This window comes from Falco biarmicus, chromosome 13 (assembly GCF_023638135.1).
Source record: "Falco biarmicus isolate bFalBia1 chromosome 13, bFalBia1.pri, whole genome shotgun sequence".
In the NCBI taxonomy this organism is placed as follows: Eukaryota; Metazoa; Chordata; class Aves; order Falconiformes; family Falconidae; genus Falco; species Falco biarmicus.
Window position 1 is genome coordinate 9232048 of NC_079300.1, and position 20973 is coordinate 9253020.

The 20973-nt window shown below is 38.4% G+C and overlaps 1 protein-coding gene across 1 annotated transcript in view; it reads right to left on the reverse strand.

Annotated features, from left to right (window-relative positions):
- PEX5L (peroxisomal biogenesis factor 5 like) overlaps positions 1-19933 on the reverse strand; it is a 117038-nt gene extending 97105 nt beyond the window's left edge. The window contains exon 1 of the mRNA XM_056359129.1: positions 19831-19933. Within this exon, the coding sequence (XP_056215104.1) occupies positions 19831-19851 (21 nt within the window). The 5' untranslated portion in view covers positions 19852-19933. The remainder of the gene's footprint in view (positions 1-19830) is intronic.
- Positions 19934-20973: the final 1040 nt, after the last annotated feature.

Sequence of the window (20973 nt, forward strand, 5' to 3'; positions counted from 1 at the left end):
CTGGTCTTTTCTTGGCTTCTAGCATTCTGTTTGTGAGAGGGTTGTCTCCAGCTATGGTTTATTATCTTTAAATATTAATTATTATTCTTGACAAATTAGGATTTACACTAATCTATTTTCCTGACAAGTTCAAACTCCTTTGTCTTTTGCTTCCATTTTGAGTGTGAATAAAAATGGTTCTTCCAGGTTTTTTTGCAACTGGTTGAATAACTGTGTTTCCTTTCCATGTATATGGAAGAGAGGAGTTCCTTGTCCAGATTATTGTTAGTGAGAATTGGTTTCAGACTTGGAGACTGTCACTCCCTATTCTGTTAATTGGACTGTAAAAACTCTTGTTGCCAGGAACTTTCTGAGAAAATTCTAAAATAGAAGTATGATTAAATTACATCAGAGTAGGTAGACTACATTTTGCGTACTATAATATACAGGAATACATACTCCTGACATATACATGTGAATGGATTTTAAGTTCACTCTACAAAGCAGCTTTCCTGTTTCTTGACCCAGGCATTTTTGAGAAGTTGATCACAGTGCCCTCCTACAAGACTAGAGGTGAAATCCTGGTTGGTGCAAAGGCAATGGAAACTTTGGCACTGTAAGATCATTTTGTGCCATATATAGCAAAAGGTGGCTGCTGCCTTGAGGGTTATTCCTCTTACTCCTCCAACTGCCACTTTTGTCCACTGTAAGTGAATTGAAATTCTCTCTTAGGAGCAAGAAGATAGAAACTCTTAACTGAGGCTTTCATGTCCTTATTTACGCAGGTCCTGAGTTAGATGCGCTGTCCATGCCTATAAATATAATTTCAAACTTTCTTATTATAATTCATTTTATGGGTTAATTCTAAAAATATTATCTGCTTTATTATGTTTTTTTAAGATGGTTTCTAATATATTCTCTGGGTGTATGAAAGAAATGTTATAATACGTTGCTAGTATTTCTGAGAATACTTGAAGCAATCTGGAGAATGACTACTGGAACATTTTGAGCAAATGATAGTAGACTTCCCATCGCTTCAAGTTTTTAAACTTAAACTAGATGCTTGTCCAGAGTATATGCTGTTCTCATTCAAACTATAATCTTGAAGATCAAATAGGTGTGCGAAACTCATCAGCCTGTATTATGTTACAGTCCGTATGAGATAACAATAAATGGATCCTTCTAGCCTCTGTATTAGAACACTTGTTTGTAACTGCAAGTGTGGTCTGAATGTCAAAAACATTTGCGAATTCTACTATTAGTTGTGCATCTCTGTGGATGTTTCTAACATGTATCTCAACCCTAGCTCATTAATCTTGTCACTGGTATAATGTTGTCATTCAGTGGGAGCTTCTGCCTGTTTTTTTCTGTAGTTGCTCACAGAACAGTTATTTATCTGTGAAAACTTAAAGTAGTTAAAATTTCTGGATGGTCAGCTTCATTTGTTATGTTACCATGAGATGGGGGTTCTAGAGTAACTAATATTTCCTCATTTTCCTTACAGCTGTTGTTAAATTGGATTAGAATTTAATCTGGGCCTTTTTTGTGTTTTGTCTTCTCTCCTTTGGGATCAGCCATGCAGAAATTTATCAAATAAAATACCTTGCTTGCAGCATTGCAGTAACTTTCAATAAAAAGGGAAATACTGAAGTAACTTTACTAAGTGACTAAAATTATTCAAATTAATTACAAATTATATCTAAATGAAATTTTAGAAGAGACAGTCTGGACCTACAGAAAAAAAAACACATTAGCAGAGTGGTAGAGCTTCACTTATAATCAGAGAACAATAATTCTTTCACTCTTCTACACGTAAAATGATTCACTTAAAAAGAAATGCCTTCCATGCAGATGAATGGTGTGAAAAGGAGAACATTAAGCAATGATTTTTTTGGTGAGAAGCAGAAGTTTCAAGCGAGAGGAATACATGTTCGCTTTAGAGAATAAACCACAAGAAATAAACAGGAAGTGGTGACTGAGGGCTGGTTTATGGCACCCTTAGTCCAAGAAAAAAATCTTACTCCATTAGCAGCACCATTAAATCCAGCAGTGTTACTCTTAGAAAAAGCTCATATTATGTTCTTATAAATTGTCACAATCTGACACTACAGGAATACAGTTTATAAGACAGCAATGAAATGTTTCCCTGTGGCTGCTCATCTCATTTATAATGCATCTGAAATACTTTTTTCTTTTTTTTTTTTTTAGATTTGTATCTATTCTTGGATATGAGGTTTTCATACAGAATTCACAAAACATCCTGCATCCCTGATGTTTTGCACAGTTTTGTTTCTACTGTTCCCCAACTATTACTGTCTGTGTGTACGATTTCTTTACGTAGATCCAAGCACCAACATGGTCAAAAGGTTAATATGTTGTAAGGAAGGAGGAAAGTGTTCCCAAAAGGTTATGAGCCTCCCTAAGGACTTCATAACAGCCATGATATCTATATGCCTTTTAGCTGGTAATACTTGGCAATAGACTTGCATGCTTAAATTATTAGATATGCAGTTTACATTCCCCTAGTTTCCTCTCAAAGCCTCACTGTTCTGAAACGATCTATTGCTCTGTGGTTGATAGAAGATCCAGATTTCACTGCTCAGCCTCTGAGTGTCTGGAAATGACCCTCTTTTCTTAAAGGTGAGAAATCATTCTGATTTCTGTACCTTAGAGCCTCTTCTGCAAGCTGGTGTTTCTGACTCCCTTTTGCATTTTTTGCCTCTTTACCACAAAATACAAAAACCTCTAAACATTTTTTCCCCCAAACTTACCTTGCAGTATTTTGGTAGCATGATATTAGCTTGCACTGGACTTTCTTCCCTGGAGCCTGGCATCAGAGTCCAAATGAGGTCATTAATCTAAAAAAGTGTAGTGGTCTCATCCTAGTCTTTGTTATGAAAGTCTGCGAATTCACATCGCAGAAACAACACCTTGCTCAGTCCAGTTCCAGTGTGCTCTGCAGACTGTTTGAGAGAAAGGCTGAGGGCTTCAATAGCGGCATTGCTAATGGTCAGGACTGTACAGCTTGAGCAGTGCTGTGTCAGTATCAGGAAGCTTTTACTGTGCCTGGGTTCCTGTCAATGCTACTAATTCAATCACTTACATATGCAATAAATTCGCATTAAAAATTAACAAATACCTAGCCAGCAGCAGTGTCCTCTGTTATTTTGTTTGGGGTTTTTGTTTTTTTTCTTTCTTTCTTTTTTTTCTAAAATGATTTGGTTTAATGGTTTCTGTATGTTTTCAGCATGTTCTGTACTTCAGCATTTGGTGAAATTTATCTTTAATTGCTAAATAGTTTCTCAATATTAATGAATCACATTATGTTATTTAGCTGTTGTTTCTAGTATCAGGTTCTCTTCTAATTGCGCCTGCGTCATCCTTTGAACCTAAGGGGTCTCTGCAGATGTCAGAGGGGTGTATAGCTCAGCAACTTGCAGGGATCTGTTCCATTCAACTCAAAATCTACCTGATTTTATTCTATTTTCCATCTCTTAAGATTGACTACGTATAATTTTTAGTATGATCATTAGTAGTAATTGCTCTAAAGGCAGTGCAGTGTAAGAGAGAATAGGAGTCAGGACTCCTTCCTCTTCCTAAACAGGAATCCCTAGGTATCTTTCCTTATTAACTTTTTCAAGAGGTTGGTGATCTTCCCTGGAGAGCTGGTCTGTGATTCTACAAGCAGTAGCCTACAGCTCATGTAGTCTAATGACAAAGAACTGCATTCAAAACTGAGAACTACTGAAAGCAAAAGCTATGGCCCTTAACAGCAGGTTTTGTTGAAACTGTCTTTCCTAGCATAGCTTAAGGAACGAGGGTGGAAGGGAATGTACATACCCTCCTCTACGCATGGGGCAGATATCAGTTATGAAGTTGCAGTCTCTTTCTGTAGAGATAGAATGTTAAAGCAACTGGTGACCACAGTGGTATTTAGGACACCTTTGGCATATTCCTTCTCCTGTAGAAGTGCTCTAACAGCTGGGGCTGTGTGTCTCATAGGCATCTTAACTGGATGGCCCACTCTCATGGCTGTACTTAACACTAACAGACTAAGAACCACATGGCCAAGGGTGTGCTGCAGGTGATATAAGGTGTTAATCTTAAATTCCAGTGTTCACTACAGTGTTTCACCTGGGTTTAGATAGGAAGACCAAAGGATCTTAACTTTGGTTAAATATCTTAACTGTCTAGAAAAGGCCTCTTTCTGAGGCCTTTAACTCTTTCATCGGGTATCAGTCTGAGATGTTATCTTATGATATTATTCAAAATTTCAGATTGATATGTGTGCTAATTACTGTGTTAGGAGACCCTTCACGCTTCCAAGTGGTGTGGTCCATTTTTTCTAACAGTGCACCCACCTTATGGCCCTTTACTCAGAACTACTTAAACTGGTTCTGCTGCTTTGAATAAACTCTTCTGCTTCATACCTTTTCACAACTCTGCATCTTGAAAAGTCACTTTGAAAATACGTCTGCACAGTAGCTGGTTTTTTTGCATCCCATTGCTCAACACCAGTCTGTTCCTTGTCCTCTTGTATCATATTATGTGTTATTAGACTTAGAAAGCCACCCTGAAACCAAATCATCTTGTTTAGAAAAACTAGGTGCACTGCATTGTTATTTTTCTGTATTATATGTGAAAAAAGAAGAAACCAGAATAATCTTTTACTGTAAGCAACAGAGAAACAAGACTTTTTCTGACAAAAGTAAGCAATGTTGGCTTGTTCCTGAAGACCATATAATTTGTTAGTGTGCTCCAGTTCAGCAAACTGGTTTGTGGAAATCAAGATTGGGCTCACAGTGTTGTTCCATTTATCATATTTCTTGTATTACAGATTTCAAGTATACAACAGTTATGAAGTAATGTATTGAATTAATTGCATTACAAGTAATTAGCCAGACATAGCTGGGATTAGATTTGGATACTGTGGTATGAAAAATTTGTTCCAGTTTCATAGAACCAATGGATAAAATCACAGGGGGGTCCAGCGCTACCTGCTAAAAAACATGTTCAACCACCTCCACTCACAGCTCTGACCCCCTGCTCAGGTACCGAACCTCACTGAGATTGAGATTCCTCTCCTCCTCACTCCCTGTGGCTGGGGGTTCGACCACACCATCCTGCCCCCACTCCCATGGTGTGACTTTCATGCCCAGTGCTGTGTGCTGATGCTGGACAGGGCGCTCCTGACTGGCTTTTGCTTCAGAGATCCTTTGTTATTTTTAGTTTTTCTTATCCAGTTATGGTTCCTTTTTTATTGCAGTACTCATCTGCCTCTGTTCCTACATGAATCATTGTTCTACCCATGTCTTATCACCCATATCCCAGAAGGAAGAGTTCAATTTACTTGGTCAGGTTTCCATGTTTTGAAGAGAAACCTCTCATATTTGGGATTCCCTTATCTGTATACATCTTCCAGCTCTTACTAGTTCAGTTATGTGAAGGGCACTGAATCCTGTAGCATGCTGTTACACTGTAATTTCCTGTGTGAAATCTGGCAAAAAAAACCTGGATTCAAATCTAAAGGTTATTTTTAAGATTACTTTTTTAATCAGGATAAAAAGTCAGCTTAGCAATTAGAGAGAAAAGTGGTCTCCATAACTGCATGAACATGTCCTTCTGTATGTTTTAATACATCTGGATAACACTCTGTGAGGATGGAAGTGCTTTTATTACTTTCTCACTGACGGAGAACAGAGGCACATAGACAATAAATGCCTTGTCCAAGTTCATATAGAAAATCTGTGGCAATGGCAAAGCAGGTACTTAACCAACCCCAGATCCTTCTGTAGTACTGCCATAACCATCGGAGGCTACTTTATTGCGGATGTGGATCCGGAAAGTTATTGGACAGAACTTGCATTTATATAAAAAAATACAATCAGGTGGAGGCTGGTCTAGTGTAAATGGCTTGTAAACAGCAGGTAGGATCTTGCGCTGTTCCAGTGAAGGATTTAAGACCTTGCACATGCACACCTGGGAGAATTTCATCTTTGCTGGGGAAATGAGCATCACTTGCTGTAACTGTCCTACCAGTACTTTTCCCGCATACTGAACTTCAGGTAAGGAAGGCTCTTTGATCTCACACAGGGCTGATTATGCCAGGTCTCTGAACTTCTTTCTCCTCACATCTGAGCCAAGTGTTGCCTTTTTCAAACCTAGTCAGTAAACAGTTGCAAAAAAATTGCGTAGTAGATTGCTTTTCTCATCTAACCTATTGGAAGAAATGATCTAATATTAATGGAGCCTGCCTTTTGTATAGACAGAGTAGATCATATTTAAAACCCTTCAAATTGTACAATAGGTATTTTAATCCTTCAACTATTTCTGCAGAAAGTATATAATACATACAAATTGAGTGTAAATGGGTACAAATCCCTAAAGTAGAATTTCACTTACTTCTATACTAGTTATTTCTCCGTGTTCACAGAATGAAGATATCCCTCTTAAGACTACTTTGAGACAGGGAGCAATGCCTTCCTACTGTGTAAGATTCTAAACAAAATCCTGATTGTGCTGAACTTAATGGTATCTTTGCTATTGCTTTTACTGCAACCAGGATTTCACTGGATGGAGAGTAGATGAAAATAGAGTAGCATCTTTTTAAATGAATCTTGCAGTACATGAGTACATGGTGCCATGATCCTCTGCCAATACTGTAATAAGTATTCACAAGAAGGTGACATAAGACAGAAGTCTGTAATGAATTTTCTGGTTTTAAATTATGCTTCTCATATTTCAGGAATTTCAGAAATTATTTTACTACCCATAAACACAAATTCTGATGTACTGCTCAAAACGAAAACTGGAGGGAAATAAATGCTAACCAGATACAGTAAATAACTCTTTCTTCTGGAATTTAGTGAGAACTTGTAAATATAAGTCAGAGAAGAGTTTAATTAATGTCTGTAATATATTTCTGTCCTTTATGAAAATGTTTTAATTAGTTGAGGAGAAACAAATGACAAGTGTAGATAAACTGTGAAGCAGTGATTCTATTGCATTTCAAGATATGTCAGTTCTAAAGGATAAAAAAAATGAAAAAAGGATAGCCACATAATTATCTCAGACTAGTAAACTAGTATTCTGTAAAATATTAGCAGGTCTTTGATAGGTATGTATTTAATTGTCAGTTCATAGTCCAGCCATCATCTCAGTGGTTTCAAAATAAAACATAAACCAGAATGTGTTACAGAAGTGTCCTAGTGAAAAAACTAACAGTGCTAAGTTTCCACTTGTAGAGGAGTGTAAATGTGTCTCTTTTGCACTCCTTTCCAACCCACTGTCCAGAAGATTATGCAGTGAAATGCTAGGTAGGATTTTAATTTTTAGAACTGATGATTTAGCAAGAAAGACTAGAAATCAAAGAATGCCTGTCAGCAGTGATATATCAAAAGCACCATGCAGGCACTGAACTTGTCATACTTGAAAATAAATGTTGATTGTTTATTGTGTATTAGTGTAAGCCAAGCGTTCTATTTCCTTATGAACAGAGCTGTACCAAAATCAGTAAAAATCTTACTATTCCTGTGTTTTCTGTTTGCAGTTCTTCAGCCAGTTGCATTTGTCCAGTGGGCACATGCTGTACATAGGTACATTTTAGCCATTTGACAAACTTTGTCTTGATATAGGTAGTCTTTCTAGTCTGTTATCATATCTGGTTAGCCATTTCAGTAACGTGATCCTTCTGCTCCCTAATTCTGCAAATTACACTTGTACAGGATGGAACTTGAGCAAGTTTGCGTGCAAGGAGGAATAATAAATACTCTTCTTTGTAAATTCACATAAATTTACTTTGCTTGGTGCTTAGCAAATACACAAAATACATATGCAACAACCTGAATGTAGTTTTTTTCTGTGATGCTTGAGTCCGAGTTAATTACTTGGAATTTTATTTGAAATTTTATTTCTGATAATTCCCAGTGACTACATGAGAAAAAGGCAGTGACATTTTGTTACTCTTTGACACCTATCAAACACTATGGAAATAAGAGTTCATTTGTTAGGTACTGGCAGGAAAAAGTACTTAACTCATCAAATGACCATCCTACTTCCTTGCTCAGTACATTTAGCAATACGTTTTTGCATATATTTGAGTAGCTATTATCCAGTGATCTCACCTATTTGGAATCCCTTTGCTGGCATGACTCCTGAAATTCTGAAATTTCAATGATCAGAACAATGCTCAGTAAACTGCAGCACAACAATTGCTAGCGACCAAGGGCTGCAAGGCAGTAATGATATTATTAAGTTGTGATGGAGTGTTCTTGGACATCTGTCTGCCTGATACATTAAGGGATGCAAATCATAGACATTGTGATCTGAGATGGGACAGGAACCCCAGCAATCAGATCGTGAAGTAGTTTTATGAGCCTGAATTAAACTAGAAATAATTTTCTGATTCAGCCTACTAGCAGGGACATAGGATTGACTATAAAATGTGGGTTTATGGTCCCTTCAAAGAGAACGGTCCAAAGTGAGTTCAGTAGTTTTTCCTAATTAGGACTACAAACAGAGCACTGAGTTCTCCTATTTAAGAGCATATGCTCTAAATAATGACCATTGCATTTATTTTTGAAGCTCAGGAGAGGAAAGCGAGCTGGTGGTACTGTGGAGAAAGAGCTATACCCTGGCTTCGCTGAGGTCAAGGAAAAAATATCCTTAGTGGTTCTGATCAGTTCTGCTTTAGAACCTCATGCACATACACTTTGTCCGTTAAAATAAACGTAAGCTTACTGTTACACAGTGTCAACATAGCTGGTGATTTCAAAAACTCTGTGGCTGCTTGCAGGAATATGAATACAAAATGGAGAAAAGCTTCAACATTTCTAGTGTGAACTGTTGAGTTTAGCTGTATGTGGGAAATAAATTTCCTCTGATTATTAAGGTTTTATATGCAGCAAAACTATCAGTTCAGCTGAGTGGGAGACTCGATAAGGAAGCTGGCAGAGAGTATTCAAACTGTAAAGCTCAGCTTTAAGAGTAGTCAAAATTACATTTTGGACTAGGCAATGGGAGGAGAAGTAGGACTAATTTGTCATTCCTTGTACGGCATCTTAGTGGGAGGGAACTGAAGCTGCGAAGACAATCAACCCCCCCCCCAGCCATAATAGGAAGGCTTTTGACTTCTTTAAGTTGAGGATTTTGATCTTACTAAACAAGAGTCAGGGTTTGTTTCTGCTGGAGTCAGAGAAATTTCAGAAGACGATGAAGGTGGTGTTCCTAAGTTATCGAGGTTCAGTCTTCTGCTGTCGCAGTCAGCATGTCATACAAAGTCTTTCATAAATTGATTGTGTTTCATCTTTAAAGTAATTGGGTTTTTTGCCTCCATTGTTCCAGTTGGAAGGCTACTGGAAGTTTTGATTGCTTCTAATGATCAGAAACCTTCTTCTGATTTCCAACCTAAATTTATTCACAGCCGATTAATATCCATTTGTTCCTGTGCCAGTTTTGTCCTTAGCTAATTTAGGTTTTTCCATATCTGCTGTTTATCTCCCTGATGCATTTACATGTTTTGATTATGTCCCTGCTGAGCCGTCATTTTGCTCAACGAATGAAGCCAAAATCTTTTGGTGTCTTCTTGTAAGATAGACTTTCCCTTCCTTCTCCGGACCTGTTTCCATGCCTCCTCTTCACCAGATCTGTACAAGATTCTCAACTGAAAATCTGCCAGTGGCATTGTAAACTGGCGTTGATATTTTCCTGACTATTCTGGAAAAAAACTCTTCTAAAACTAGTACTGCATCATATTGATAGTCATCTTGTCATCCTAGGGCAAGGATTTCTTAGTAATTTCTAAGTTATAGTTTACAGCTTAGGGTGGGCATTTTTTGTTATTGATGTTCAACGTCATATTGTACTGTTACATTTAATTGTATTTGTATTGTTGAAGTTCACACAGTTCCTTCTGTATAGTGACATGAAACTCATCAGTACTGATGGTGTTTCCCAGCATTGAGTAATCAACAAATGTGGTCAGCATCTTCCTGTTTCTAGTACATTTCTGAATGAGACATCAGACATCAGTTCCAACAGTCACCCACAAAGACCCTCCCTACTAAACTTTCCTCAGTCTGACAGTCCTTCCTTTAATGATCTATTTTTCCTTTCCCTGTGAATTACTTTCCTGTCCTCTTTACAGATTCTCTACTATTCCTTACTTGCTCCAGTTTCACTAGTAATTTCTTTTTTCTTTTGTGGTGCTGTAACAAATGCTTACCAAAGATGATATAGATCAAGTCAGTTACATCTCTCTTGCCTAAAAACCCAGTTATGATAACAGAAATTGCTATGAAGTTAGCCTGACAGTATCTTCTCGTGATAAATTAAAATAGCATTTTTTCCATTTTTCTGTCTATGTTTGTTTAATTTTCCGTAAAGTCTGTCCCCTAAAACCTTTCAGATTATGGATAGCTGTGTGGGTATCCGAGCTGTTAGTTGTCCTACCATTTTTCTCATCTTATCTTAAGTTTTGACATATTTTCTGTTGTCCTTTCTGGATTCATAACTAGACTGCTTAAATATTTGCTACCAAGTCTTCACCATCATATACTAGTTCCATCATCAGTTTGGGGAAGAGATTAAATAGCGTACCTCTGCATGAGCTTTGTTTCACCCTTTTGTAGCAATTGCAGGATTCATACTCTCCTAACCATTTTGGGTTTACACCATAAATTAGGTTCCCTGTCCTTCTTAATCATGTAACTGAAAAACTTTCAACAGTTGTTTTAATATGCTTTCAAGATCTAAATAAGCTTTACTTAAGGCATTTTGCAGTTTTTCTTTCTGCCTTTGAGGAGTATATTTTCCCATTTCTTGTGTGCTCTTGGCTTTGTCTTAACATTTAAACAATTTAAAATGTTAGTTCTGAAGCTTTTCACAATTTTCCCCCACTTTCTTGGGATCAAGGTTCCTAATGTGACCAACATCTTTGGTTTTCTGTCTTTCCTGAAAAGTGCATAATCTTTTATTGTGAGTGCTCCAGGGATAAGTGTTCTTTCATGGTTTCTGTCTATTATCCAGCTGTTTTCTAATAATTCAGATTCTTTTGTTCTGTTCTTCAGGCAAGCCTGTGCATCCCTTACGGTTTTATATACCTTGCCATATTGTGTACATTACTCAGATTAAGTACAGTGGTAATACTAACAATGTTTTCTACTGTTCAGAACAATAAGAGCACTTCCTTCCTTCCTAGTTTCTGGCTTTTTGCCTTATTTCTCTCTGTTATGGATCATTATGTGTCCATCTCTGTATGTATCGTTATTTTCCTCCTTTCTTTTATCTAACATTCTTCCTTGTATTTCTTTTTCAAAACCTTCTTAAAATTGTCCTGGTTCTTAGAAGGAGTGTTAGATGATGAATAGCAAAAGATGAAAGACCTTGTCTGCATCTGAAGTCTGTAACTGGAAAATTATCTTCCTTGCAAAACTTCAGTGAATGACAGCAGAAATAACTTGTCACTTTGAGACACATGTCAAGCTACACTTGTTATTCTTTCACTAATCACTTCTATGACATTTCTGTCATAACTTCTATGACAGCAGTGTCCAAGGCCTTAGTGAAGACTAAGACCATCCTTCTATTTTATTGAACAAATATTAATTTGTTCTTCTGTGTAAAATGCATTGACTGCAATACTGTGTAAAATATACAGATACTGACTTGTTTTCAGATCTTCCTGTTAGGGGATACTCCTTTGGATTTTAAAAAGCTCTGACACATTACTATTGCATAAAAGTGTGATGTTTTCTCCCAGTTTTACATAACACTCAAAATACTCAAAAGAGCTTCTATTTATTATAGTCTTTGCTTATTCCTACATTAGGAAAACAGGTATTAACGTGAAAAAGGCTTGGAAGACAATTATTCTCTCCTTTCCATTGATAAAATTTCCACTTATATTTATTCATGTAAAGATAGATACCACTGGCTCCAATGTTGGCAAGGCAAATTTTAAAGTTTGTTTCTTCAGCTTTTTAAAATTAGTCTGTAAATCCAAATGATTGGTCTAAGGTGGGGGGTGGGGTGGGGAAAGAACAAATAAAAAGAAAAATTTGACTGGTCCTAAAATAAATGCATGTGAAAATCATTCTGAAGTTGTCATTCCTAAATGTCAGCAGATAAGAGTGTTTTAATTTATTTTATGTATCTCATTAAGACTGTTTTCTGTCATGTAATCAAGAAAGATTGTCTGAATTCATTGCACAGTACATTCCTTATCACATATGCTTTTGTTATTATACTGACAGATTCTAAATGCATAGCTGTTATTTTGTATGTTAATTGAAAAATGCTGTCTAAAGATGTTTGTATTCATCTAACTTGTATTACATACAACATCTGTGTTAGGACAAGAGGTGTTTTAAGGAATCTATGTGAAATTAACAGTGGCAAGTTACCAGAAGATAGCAGACTGCTCTAAGACAAGTGAACATGAGGCAGCAGAGTGTTCCTGTATTTTACAGAGAAAGTCACAAAGACTGTAGTGTGGTCATTTTTCTCTAGAGATTGCCAAAATAGATAATCATGTGAGGAAAAAAGAGTTCATGAACAGTAATCTGCCCTATAAACATGTTGTAGCGGCTGCAGGCAAAAAGTCAGGTTGCTCTTTTAAAGCCAGCTACTTTCCTTTCTTAGTGGTCCCCTACTGTCTCCTAATTTAGAGTTAGTTTGTGAGTAGTAAGCTCTGCTGGTAGTGAAGTCCTCAGCCATCAGTTTGCTGCTTTCTACTTGTGGGAGTGAACTTCACTGTGGAACATTTCTGTCTTGTGACCAAGCATTGCTGAGAGGCGACTCAGACCTCATTGCACACAATGTGCGATCATGACATGGGTAAGCTTGGCTGCCCTAGTGTGGGCAGCATAAATGAAACTGCAGTGCAAATGTGGTAGGAGGCAAAACATTTTCAAGAAAACCTTTGAACCCAGATGAAGAGAAAATGAACAAACGGGACAGAGTGAGAGAAGAAACCCTGGCAAATCTTTCTGAGTGTCTTGGTAGGCCATGGAGAAGTGGAGGAAGGAAACTTGGGGCTTACACCTATTATTTCAGCCTGACAGAAGTTTAATCAAAAATGTTTGGGAGGAACTGCAGTAATGCTGAGACTTCTGACTAATAGTGCAAACTTTGGAAAAATCACATTCAGGGGCTAATTGAAACTTTGGGTTGTGTTTTCTATTCATGGGGATAGATAACCTGATGAGACGTGGGGTTTTTTTTCCATTCAGTATAATAAGATTCAATTACTTTATATTTTAGAATTTACTTTATTTATATGCAAATAAACCATTGGAAGTGAAACTCATGTACCAGTGACTCAGAATTTCAAAAGCCTGAAAAGAAAGCAATGAAATATCATACTTTTCAGAATAATTGTAACTGGGTACAAGAATTTGCTGAATATGGTCTTTATGATCCTTAGGCATTTTGTTAGTAATGTTACTGGGCAATGATGAAAATGCATTACTACAGAAAGTCACCTCCTAGTTTACATGTCATGATTTCGAAGACAACTACTTCTCTCAGTTTTGCAGTATCAGCTATTTCTGAAATAGACTCTGCAAACTTACATTCTGTGTTACAAACAAGTAGTAGATACTTCTTGTGCTGGGTATGTAAGAAGAAAAAGCTAGTCAGAATTATTCTAAGCACTATGCCAATGTTTTTACCATTTTAATTTCTAACTATTGAAAATAGAGTAGCAAATTAAACTTGATAGGTGGTTTTAAACAGACCTGGTTTAGACATTAACACACACTTTTTATTTTTAAGTTTCTGGAGAATCAGCTTGCTTAGAAAAAATATTATTATAAATTAGGAGTTATGTTCTACAGATTAATGTTTATGACACTGCATTTCCTAAAGGAAACTCTAAATTTCTGTATGTGGTTACTTTCTTTCCCATCCTTTCATGCACCTTGTCCTACTTGGAAATTTCATCCTGATCTAGCTTGTGGCCTCCTCCTTTGCATAGAGTTTCACCTACATTCTTCCGTTCTGAGACTGCCAGCCTGCATTTTTCTCTCTCTGATATGTTAACAGTGTATCTCGTGAAACAAATTAGTTTTCAAACATCTGTGAGCCTAAACTTTTAGACAAGTAAAAGCTAAATAATCAAAATAGATTCTCTCTGTAGGTTTTAATGCAGCTGAGTATTTTGCTATTGATCACCAATCCTTGGTTTTAGTAGTTGTGCAGGTACATTTTAAGATATTTGAAAACACGATTTAAAAAAAATAAAGTAACTGCTACTTAAGTTTAGCATACATGCTAGGTAATCAAAGTAGACAACGTAGGTGAGGCAAAATGGATGTGTGGAAAGGTGACTGGGCTTGTTGAAACTATATGATGAATATAGAGGTAGAATCCAAGTTTCTGGATGTGCGTTTAAAGAACTAGCAACTGCATCATGCCATCATAAATTGTGACAATGGTTGTAGATTTTTTTAAAAAATACAGCATGATTTCTTGAGTAAACAGTGCCTCTTTTATGAAAGCTGTATACTGGGTTTAGACCAACATATTTATATAAATAAGTGACAGTGCTAGGGACTGTTGTTTTTCTATGTTTTGAATGAATTTAATTCCAGAATAGAGGGATGGATCCTTATTTAGTTAGTAAGAGTTCCTCTTAATTTGCATCCAGGAAAAAATACACGGTGTGCCAAGAGTTTATAAGCCTTTGCAAGATTTTCTGCTATGTTCTTGTTAAACTGCCTAACAGCTTCAAGGAATGCTTCCCTATACCAGCATTACACATACTTAGAATTTGTAGTTTCAGTATGCATCTTAGCCAAAAGCAGTATATCACCTACTTTCTTTGAATGAACTTCTTTCAATGAAAGTGAGCTCATTATTTTTAGCTTGTTTCATTTATAAGCCTGTTCATAATCTGCTGTTCAAAACTTGAAAAGCTGCTAGTGAATAACTGGAAAATATCAAGACAAAATGGAAAACATACCATCATAAACACTGCCCTTGCATTGTGAGTACTTCTAGAAAATGCTAGTAATAATGAAAAATTACCAGTTTATCATAATAGAATTTCAGCTAGGCTAGGAGACATCACTAGGGGTCAGTTAGCATTCCAGCTATGTGCTCAGATTTTTAGAATTTTGTAGCATTATTATGTTGATCTTAAAAGCTGAGCAAAGATTCAATTTAGCAGTGAATCCAGTTCTATGTTGTGTGTATTCTTTGTGGGCCGTTTTATTCAGGTACAAAATGCACGGCAGAGATTACTTTTTTTTGTTACCAATTGATCAATAGCTTGGGTTTTATGTATTTTAGGTGGCAGTGTAACCAACACTATTACAATGTTTTTAATAGGTTACCAAAGAAGCAAAGAAGCTGCATCTGGAGCTAATCTCGAGGCAGTTCTGCTTCACTTCTCCCAGTAAGTTAGCTTTGTCTTAAGTGTTGGGAAATCAGTTCAAAAATGTTTTTTATAACTTCTAAAATATTTAGCAACTCTTCTCAGGCCCAGTAAAACATGTGAAGCCCTTGAGGTTTCATCTTGCAAGAATTTTCATGTGTACATAGTTATTTTTCTGTAGACCCACTACAATCATATAGGTATGTGTTTGATGACTGAAATCTTAGTGAAATGTGAATAATTAATATGAATCCTTTCATGTAAATATGAAATGCCAATGGTAGAATGTTAAATATCTTTAATAGTACAGAAGACAACACAACAATTAAGGGCATGAAGCTGATTGCCTATGCAATTAAAAGTTTAAGAGACTATCTATCTGATCTGGAACTTGGCCAAGGCATCGTGACTAATAAGCCTGTTCTTGCGAGAAAGTGCCAGAGGAACTCTGATAGCCATGTGCGGTCAAGATTTGTGCTTTGTCTAAATTAAGCCATCCTGAAACATAATACTGCCATACATAAAATCCCATGCCAACATTTGGCAAAGCACTTCTTATGTTCAAGCGTTTGTGCTGGAGAAAGCTGACTCTATACAGCATCAAGGCAAACAGTTTTGAAAGTATTTATTTTGAATTTCCTAGGAAGCCAAATGCTGCTGAAAAGCCCACCCTATGATTGTAATTTACCCTCCAGCCATTTATAGAACTCTCATAAAAGTCAGTGGGAGGGACTGGTACCAGGTGGATATACTGTAAAAACTTTGAAGTATCTTATTGTTGGTTGTTAAAATTATAGACATCTTAGAACAGTGACTGTGGGATGAACTCAGCTTGTGTTCTGCTTCCATCTGGTCTGCTACTGTTTCCTTGAAGATGGAAAACAGCTCACATTGGATTGCACGCATTGTCCTAGGAGAGAAATACTGTACGGTTTTAGCATTTAGACTCAGTTCTTTTGCCATATCTGTGTAATCCCGCTCTTGTATACATCGGTTATTATCCTGTCGGAGCCTAAGTTTACTGAATTAAACAGGACTTCTTACATAACTAAAGCTGTGTGTTGGCAAATAGGCTGTGCATCTCATGTGAAGTTCTTTCTCATGCAAAAAGCTCACCTTAAAGGCTCAGGCTTCAGGAGGTAGCTGCATGCCTTAGAACCTGTGTCAGTCCCTGTTATGTTTTAGACAGTTACTGAGTAAACCAGCTTGGTAAGTAGGGCTATGAAATGCTTATGCTTATTATGATAGTGAAATAGCTTTGAAAGAGCTCCTGTAGCACTGCACTTTGCTGCATCCTATTTCTCTGTGTGTTGCTCGCTCTGTGGAAGGCCACTTCACCTTTCTCCTAGTAATTTATGTGAAAGCATGCAATGCAGAAGTAACATCTAGCCCTGTAGAGTGTATCTGGAAATATAAGGATGGTGGTTTCAGCCAGTAGCACACATCCTTTTTAGAGATATATATATATATATATTTTAACTGTCTTTGGAATTTTAACTTAGGACCTTTCTAGTATTTCTGTGTTGTGAGGATGCATTTATAAAATAGTAAGAGGAAAATCTAAACCTAGGTCTTTGGAATAAACTGGTTTTCTGGGATTCAGAAAAAAAAAAAATCCCATCTGTACTATAACCTAAAAATTAAGAAGAGACACACATATTACGGACTGATGTAAAGTACTTCAGGCTCCGGACTTCAGCGGTGCTTAAATGCAAAGTGTATTTCATCTACACTTGCAGAATTTATTTAGCTTAGTCAGAAATTCTCCACTGAAGCTGATAATGCTTGATGCCTATTCAAGATAGGTAAATTTCCAATCTCTGTAATTATGCTTATTACTTTGTTACAGTTGTTAATGTTCTCACCTTTCAGAAGTCTTCCAAGAATTAGCTGAGTTACAGCAGGTTATTAGTAAAACATTGGCTCTGTAAACATCTTTTAAATTGGACTAAGCAATTATTTCTGCAGTTTACTTTTACATCTGAGAACAAAACACTAGGAAAAAGAAAAATGATGACTGGCATTCTAAATCAGATCCTGCGTTTGACTGCTGTAGCTTCAGAAGAGCTTTTGCTTTAAGAAGTGTAGGATCAGGCATTATATATTGGCACATCATTTTGCATTTGGAATCTGTAAAGTTAGATGCTGAAGTACCCAGGTAGGGTCTAGCTAAACACTCCAGTTTCACTTGACATTTTGCATTTGGAATCTGTAAAGTTAGATGCTGAAGTACCCAGGTAGGGTCTAGCTAAACACTCCAGTTTCACTTGAAGTGGAAGCACTCTGTGAGTGCTCAGTGTCTTTTAAAAGATGATTGGTTTTGTTTAGGGGTCCAGGTACTGACTTAGGTGCCTGACTTAATGCACCCAAGTTTGGATGGTTTTGTGTTCACCTTATTTTATATTGGCAGGTAATTGCCAATAGTTTTCCCTAAGTTCATAGGAATCTTATCAGAAGTCTTGGAGATAGTAAGAAAGGACCTGTAATGCTTAGATATGCCTACCTTTTTTTTTTTTTTTTTTTTTTTTTTTTTTTTAGCATGTTGGTCTTTATGGTACTTGTAGGGTAACTTTGATTGTTTCTGTTCTGACATAGTTTAATAACCATTACAGTAGACCATTTCATTGCAAAGAAATTAGCTCTTTATTGTCTTTGTCTGACTCATATAAAGGCTTTAATTAAGGGTATAGTAAACATGAAAATCTCTCCTAATGCTTTAGGCTTTTTTAGGCATTATCTGAAGAACATTAATGCTTCCTGTTAGGACAGAAATATATAAAAAAGTTTGGCTGATGCACTCAGGTGGGTTTTTATTTTTAGCAATGACAAGCATACTCAATATCAGCAAACTTTTAAAGATAACTTGGTTAAAATTGGGCTAGAAAAATAAAAATAATTTGAAAGAAAAATCAGATTACATCAGTCACAACATATTTATGTTTTGACCTGTTTTTCCTATTGCAATTTTGATTTCAACTTTTTAATGATTCAGAAAATTTATAGAGCTGCCAGACACCTCAATATTCCATTACATTTCCTTTTAAAAAGTGCTGTATGTTTGTTGAAACCTTGCAATATATACCTCATAGCAAAGAACTTCTGCTATCATAAGGGTATAAATACCTGTTTGACAATGTCCAATTGAGTATCATTAGTTACAGGATTGTTTTCGTGTCACCACAAAACAATGCATACTTTACACTTATTATCAAAAATAGTAATACGTATACTTCTACATTTCTTGCTAAAACCTGTTTGCTCTCCTATCACAAGCAATATTATGACACATTATTTATCACTGTTGAGATCAGATAACAAAAACATAAAAGAGTAACTGGTACCGTTCAGTTCTGGAAAGCGGAGTGCTGAATCAGAATCCTCACTTAACTCACAGATCCTGTACATAACCCTGTGTTTGACATTGACTGAAGTTTAACATCCCCAACGACCATTCAGCAGATTTTTAAGTGCTGTGCAGAATCACACCAAACAAATGTGGTCAGCTTACACTTAGTAAAACTGTACTTTCTCTGTAAACAGACTTAGTACTAACAACACTACGTGCCAGGCTGGTGCCGCTGTACGTGATAAAAGCATTTGATCATTCCTGGCAATGAACAAAAAGCCTAATTGGGTCCAAAAACAAAGAAATGAATTTGGGAGATCAGTGTAAAGCTTTACTCCACTTTGGCATTTCCCCCTCCTTCAAAACAGATTTGGCTTTCCAAGGAAGAGCCATGTGAAGGAGAGCGGGAGTCAAGGTTAAAGTCATCACGTCCAAGGCACTAGTATGTTTTTATCAGGGAGAGGCATTTTCTACTACGGCGATGTGGATCAATAGGATCATGAAACAAGATTGCTGCCTAAAATGTTGAAGTCACTTAGGCATGTGTTTGAATTCATTCTACAAAGTCATTCTGGGGCTTAGCAAAATCAATCCTTATCCCATGTTGGGAGGGAAGAATAGAAATCCGTCACCTTTAAACAGAACACACTATGCAAATCGACAGCTTTAGTGTGGCATGAAATCTTTGCAGATTTTGCAAAGCAAGGGCTCTGTTTTTCCCCTTATTGTTTGCCCTTCACTTGACATACAGGAAGAGATGCATCAAGAGGGTGGCAGGAGACATGTGTCACTTAAAGCATGCCATAACAATGTTTGCCCTGGAATGCTCCCTTGAATCTGTTTGAGTGAGCAGGCATAACAAATGAATAAATACACACAAAACTTCACCTAGTTACAAAGTTGATAGAAGCCCTTTTCCATTCTCCCCCCGCAAGCATAGGTAGCCCCAGGCATGCTGTTCCCTCCAGCCCCGAGCTGGAGTGCCACTATCCTATTGCACCAGTTCACTTGTTGCACGGTGCCAAGGTGGCATCTCCCCTCCGCTCAACCCACAGAAACTTCACAGAATCACGTTTTGGCGGAGCCGCTCGGAGGGCTTTGCCTCTCCAGCCTGCTTGCAGCGTCTTACCTGCATGTGTCCCTGGTACATTCTGCTTTGTCTGGTTGAGGTGCCCCTCAGGCCGACAGATTGGGTGGACGCTGGGGTGGGGGCACTTCTCCTCTGCACTTGACTAAAAGAAAGAGGAGGGGGGGGGAAAAAAAAAAAAAAAAAAAAAAAAAAGCCTAACCCTGAAAGAGCTATTTTTTGCAAAAGCTTCAGTTTGTCCTGGGAGCTCCTTTACTGCTTCCAGCAACCCAGTGATCTGGGTTGCTTCCTTCCCTCCCTCTCTTTCCCGTTCTGCCTCTCTCTGCCTCTCTCCCCGTGTTAATGCGGTGCTGCCAACTGCAAAGGAGCTGTTCCTCGCGGGGTGCTGGGGGGAGGCGGGCCGGGCCCGGGCGGCGGCGGCTGCGGGGCCGCCGGGCGGGGAGCGCGGCGGGGCGGAGCGGGGCCGCCCGCTGCCGGGCCTCGCTGCACCTCGCCTCGTCCCGCTGCCAGCCGCCCCGGCCTGCCCGCCTGGCGGCCCTGGCCCCGGCGGCCCTCCCCCGCCTCCCGGAGGCAGCCCCAGCCTCCCTCCCCCCTTCCCTCCTCCCTCTTTCCTTCTCTCCTCCCTCCCTCTTTCGCTTCCTCCCTCCCTCCATCCGCAGAGGGAACGCGCAACATCCAGGGAACGCGCGGAGCCCCGCGGAGCGCCGCGGCCAGCGGGCGGAGCCCTGCCGGGGTCCCGGGGGAACTGCGCTCCCTCGGCCCCACCGCCCCGGCGGGCGCTGGCGGTTTCCACTGCAGCGATTAAAAATAAAAAATAAATTAAAAAATTAGTAAGCATAAAAAAACAAAAAAAAATTGGAGCGTCCCGGAGCCAGAACACGGCAAAACCTGGATCTGGCACACGGAGCTTCCCGGATGGCCGCGAGTTTTGCTTCTTGGCGGGGAAGGAGGGGGGCGCGCAGGGAACGGGCGGGAGCAGCCGGGGGGCCGTTACCCCGTTATCTCCAACCCCGCGGCCGGCTGCGCCCCGCTCGCAGCCCTTCCCCACCCTGCTGCAGCTGGAAGCGCGCTGCCGCCTGCGGCACAGAAAAAGTTTGGCACTGCAGAACGAGAGGGATGTAGGCTGCAGTCGTAATTAAACTGCATTTTAGTAGCGTGCTCAGGCCAGGCCCTACCTTGCGCTCT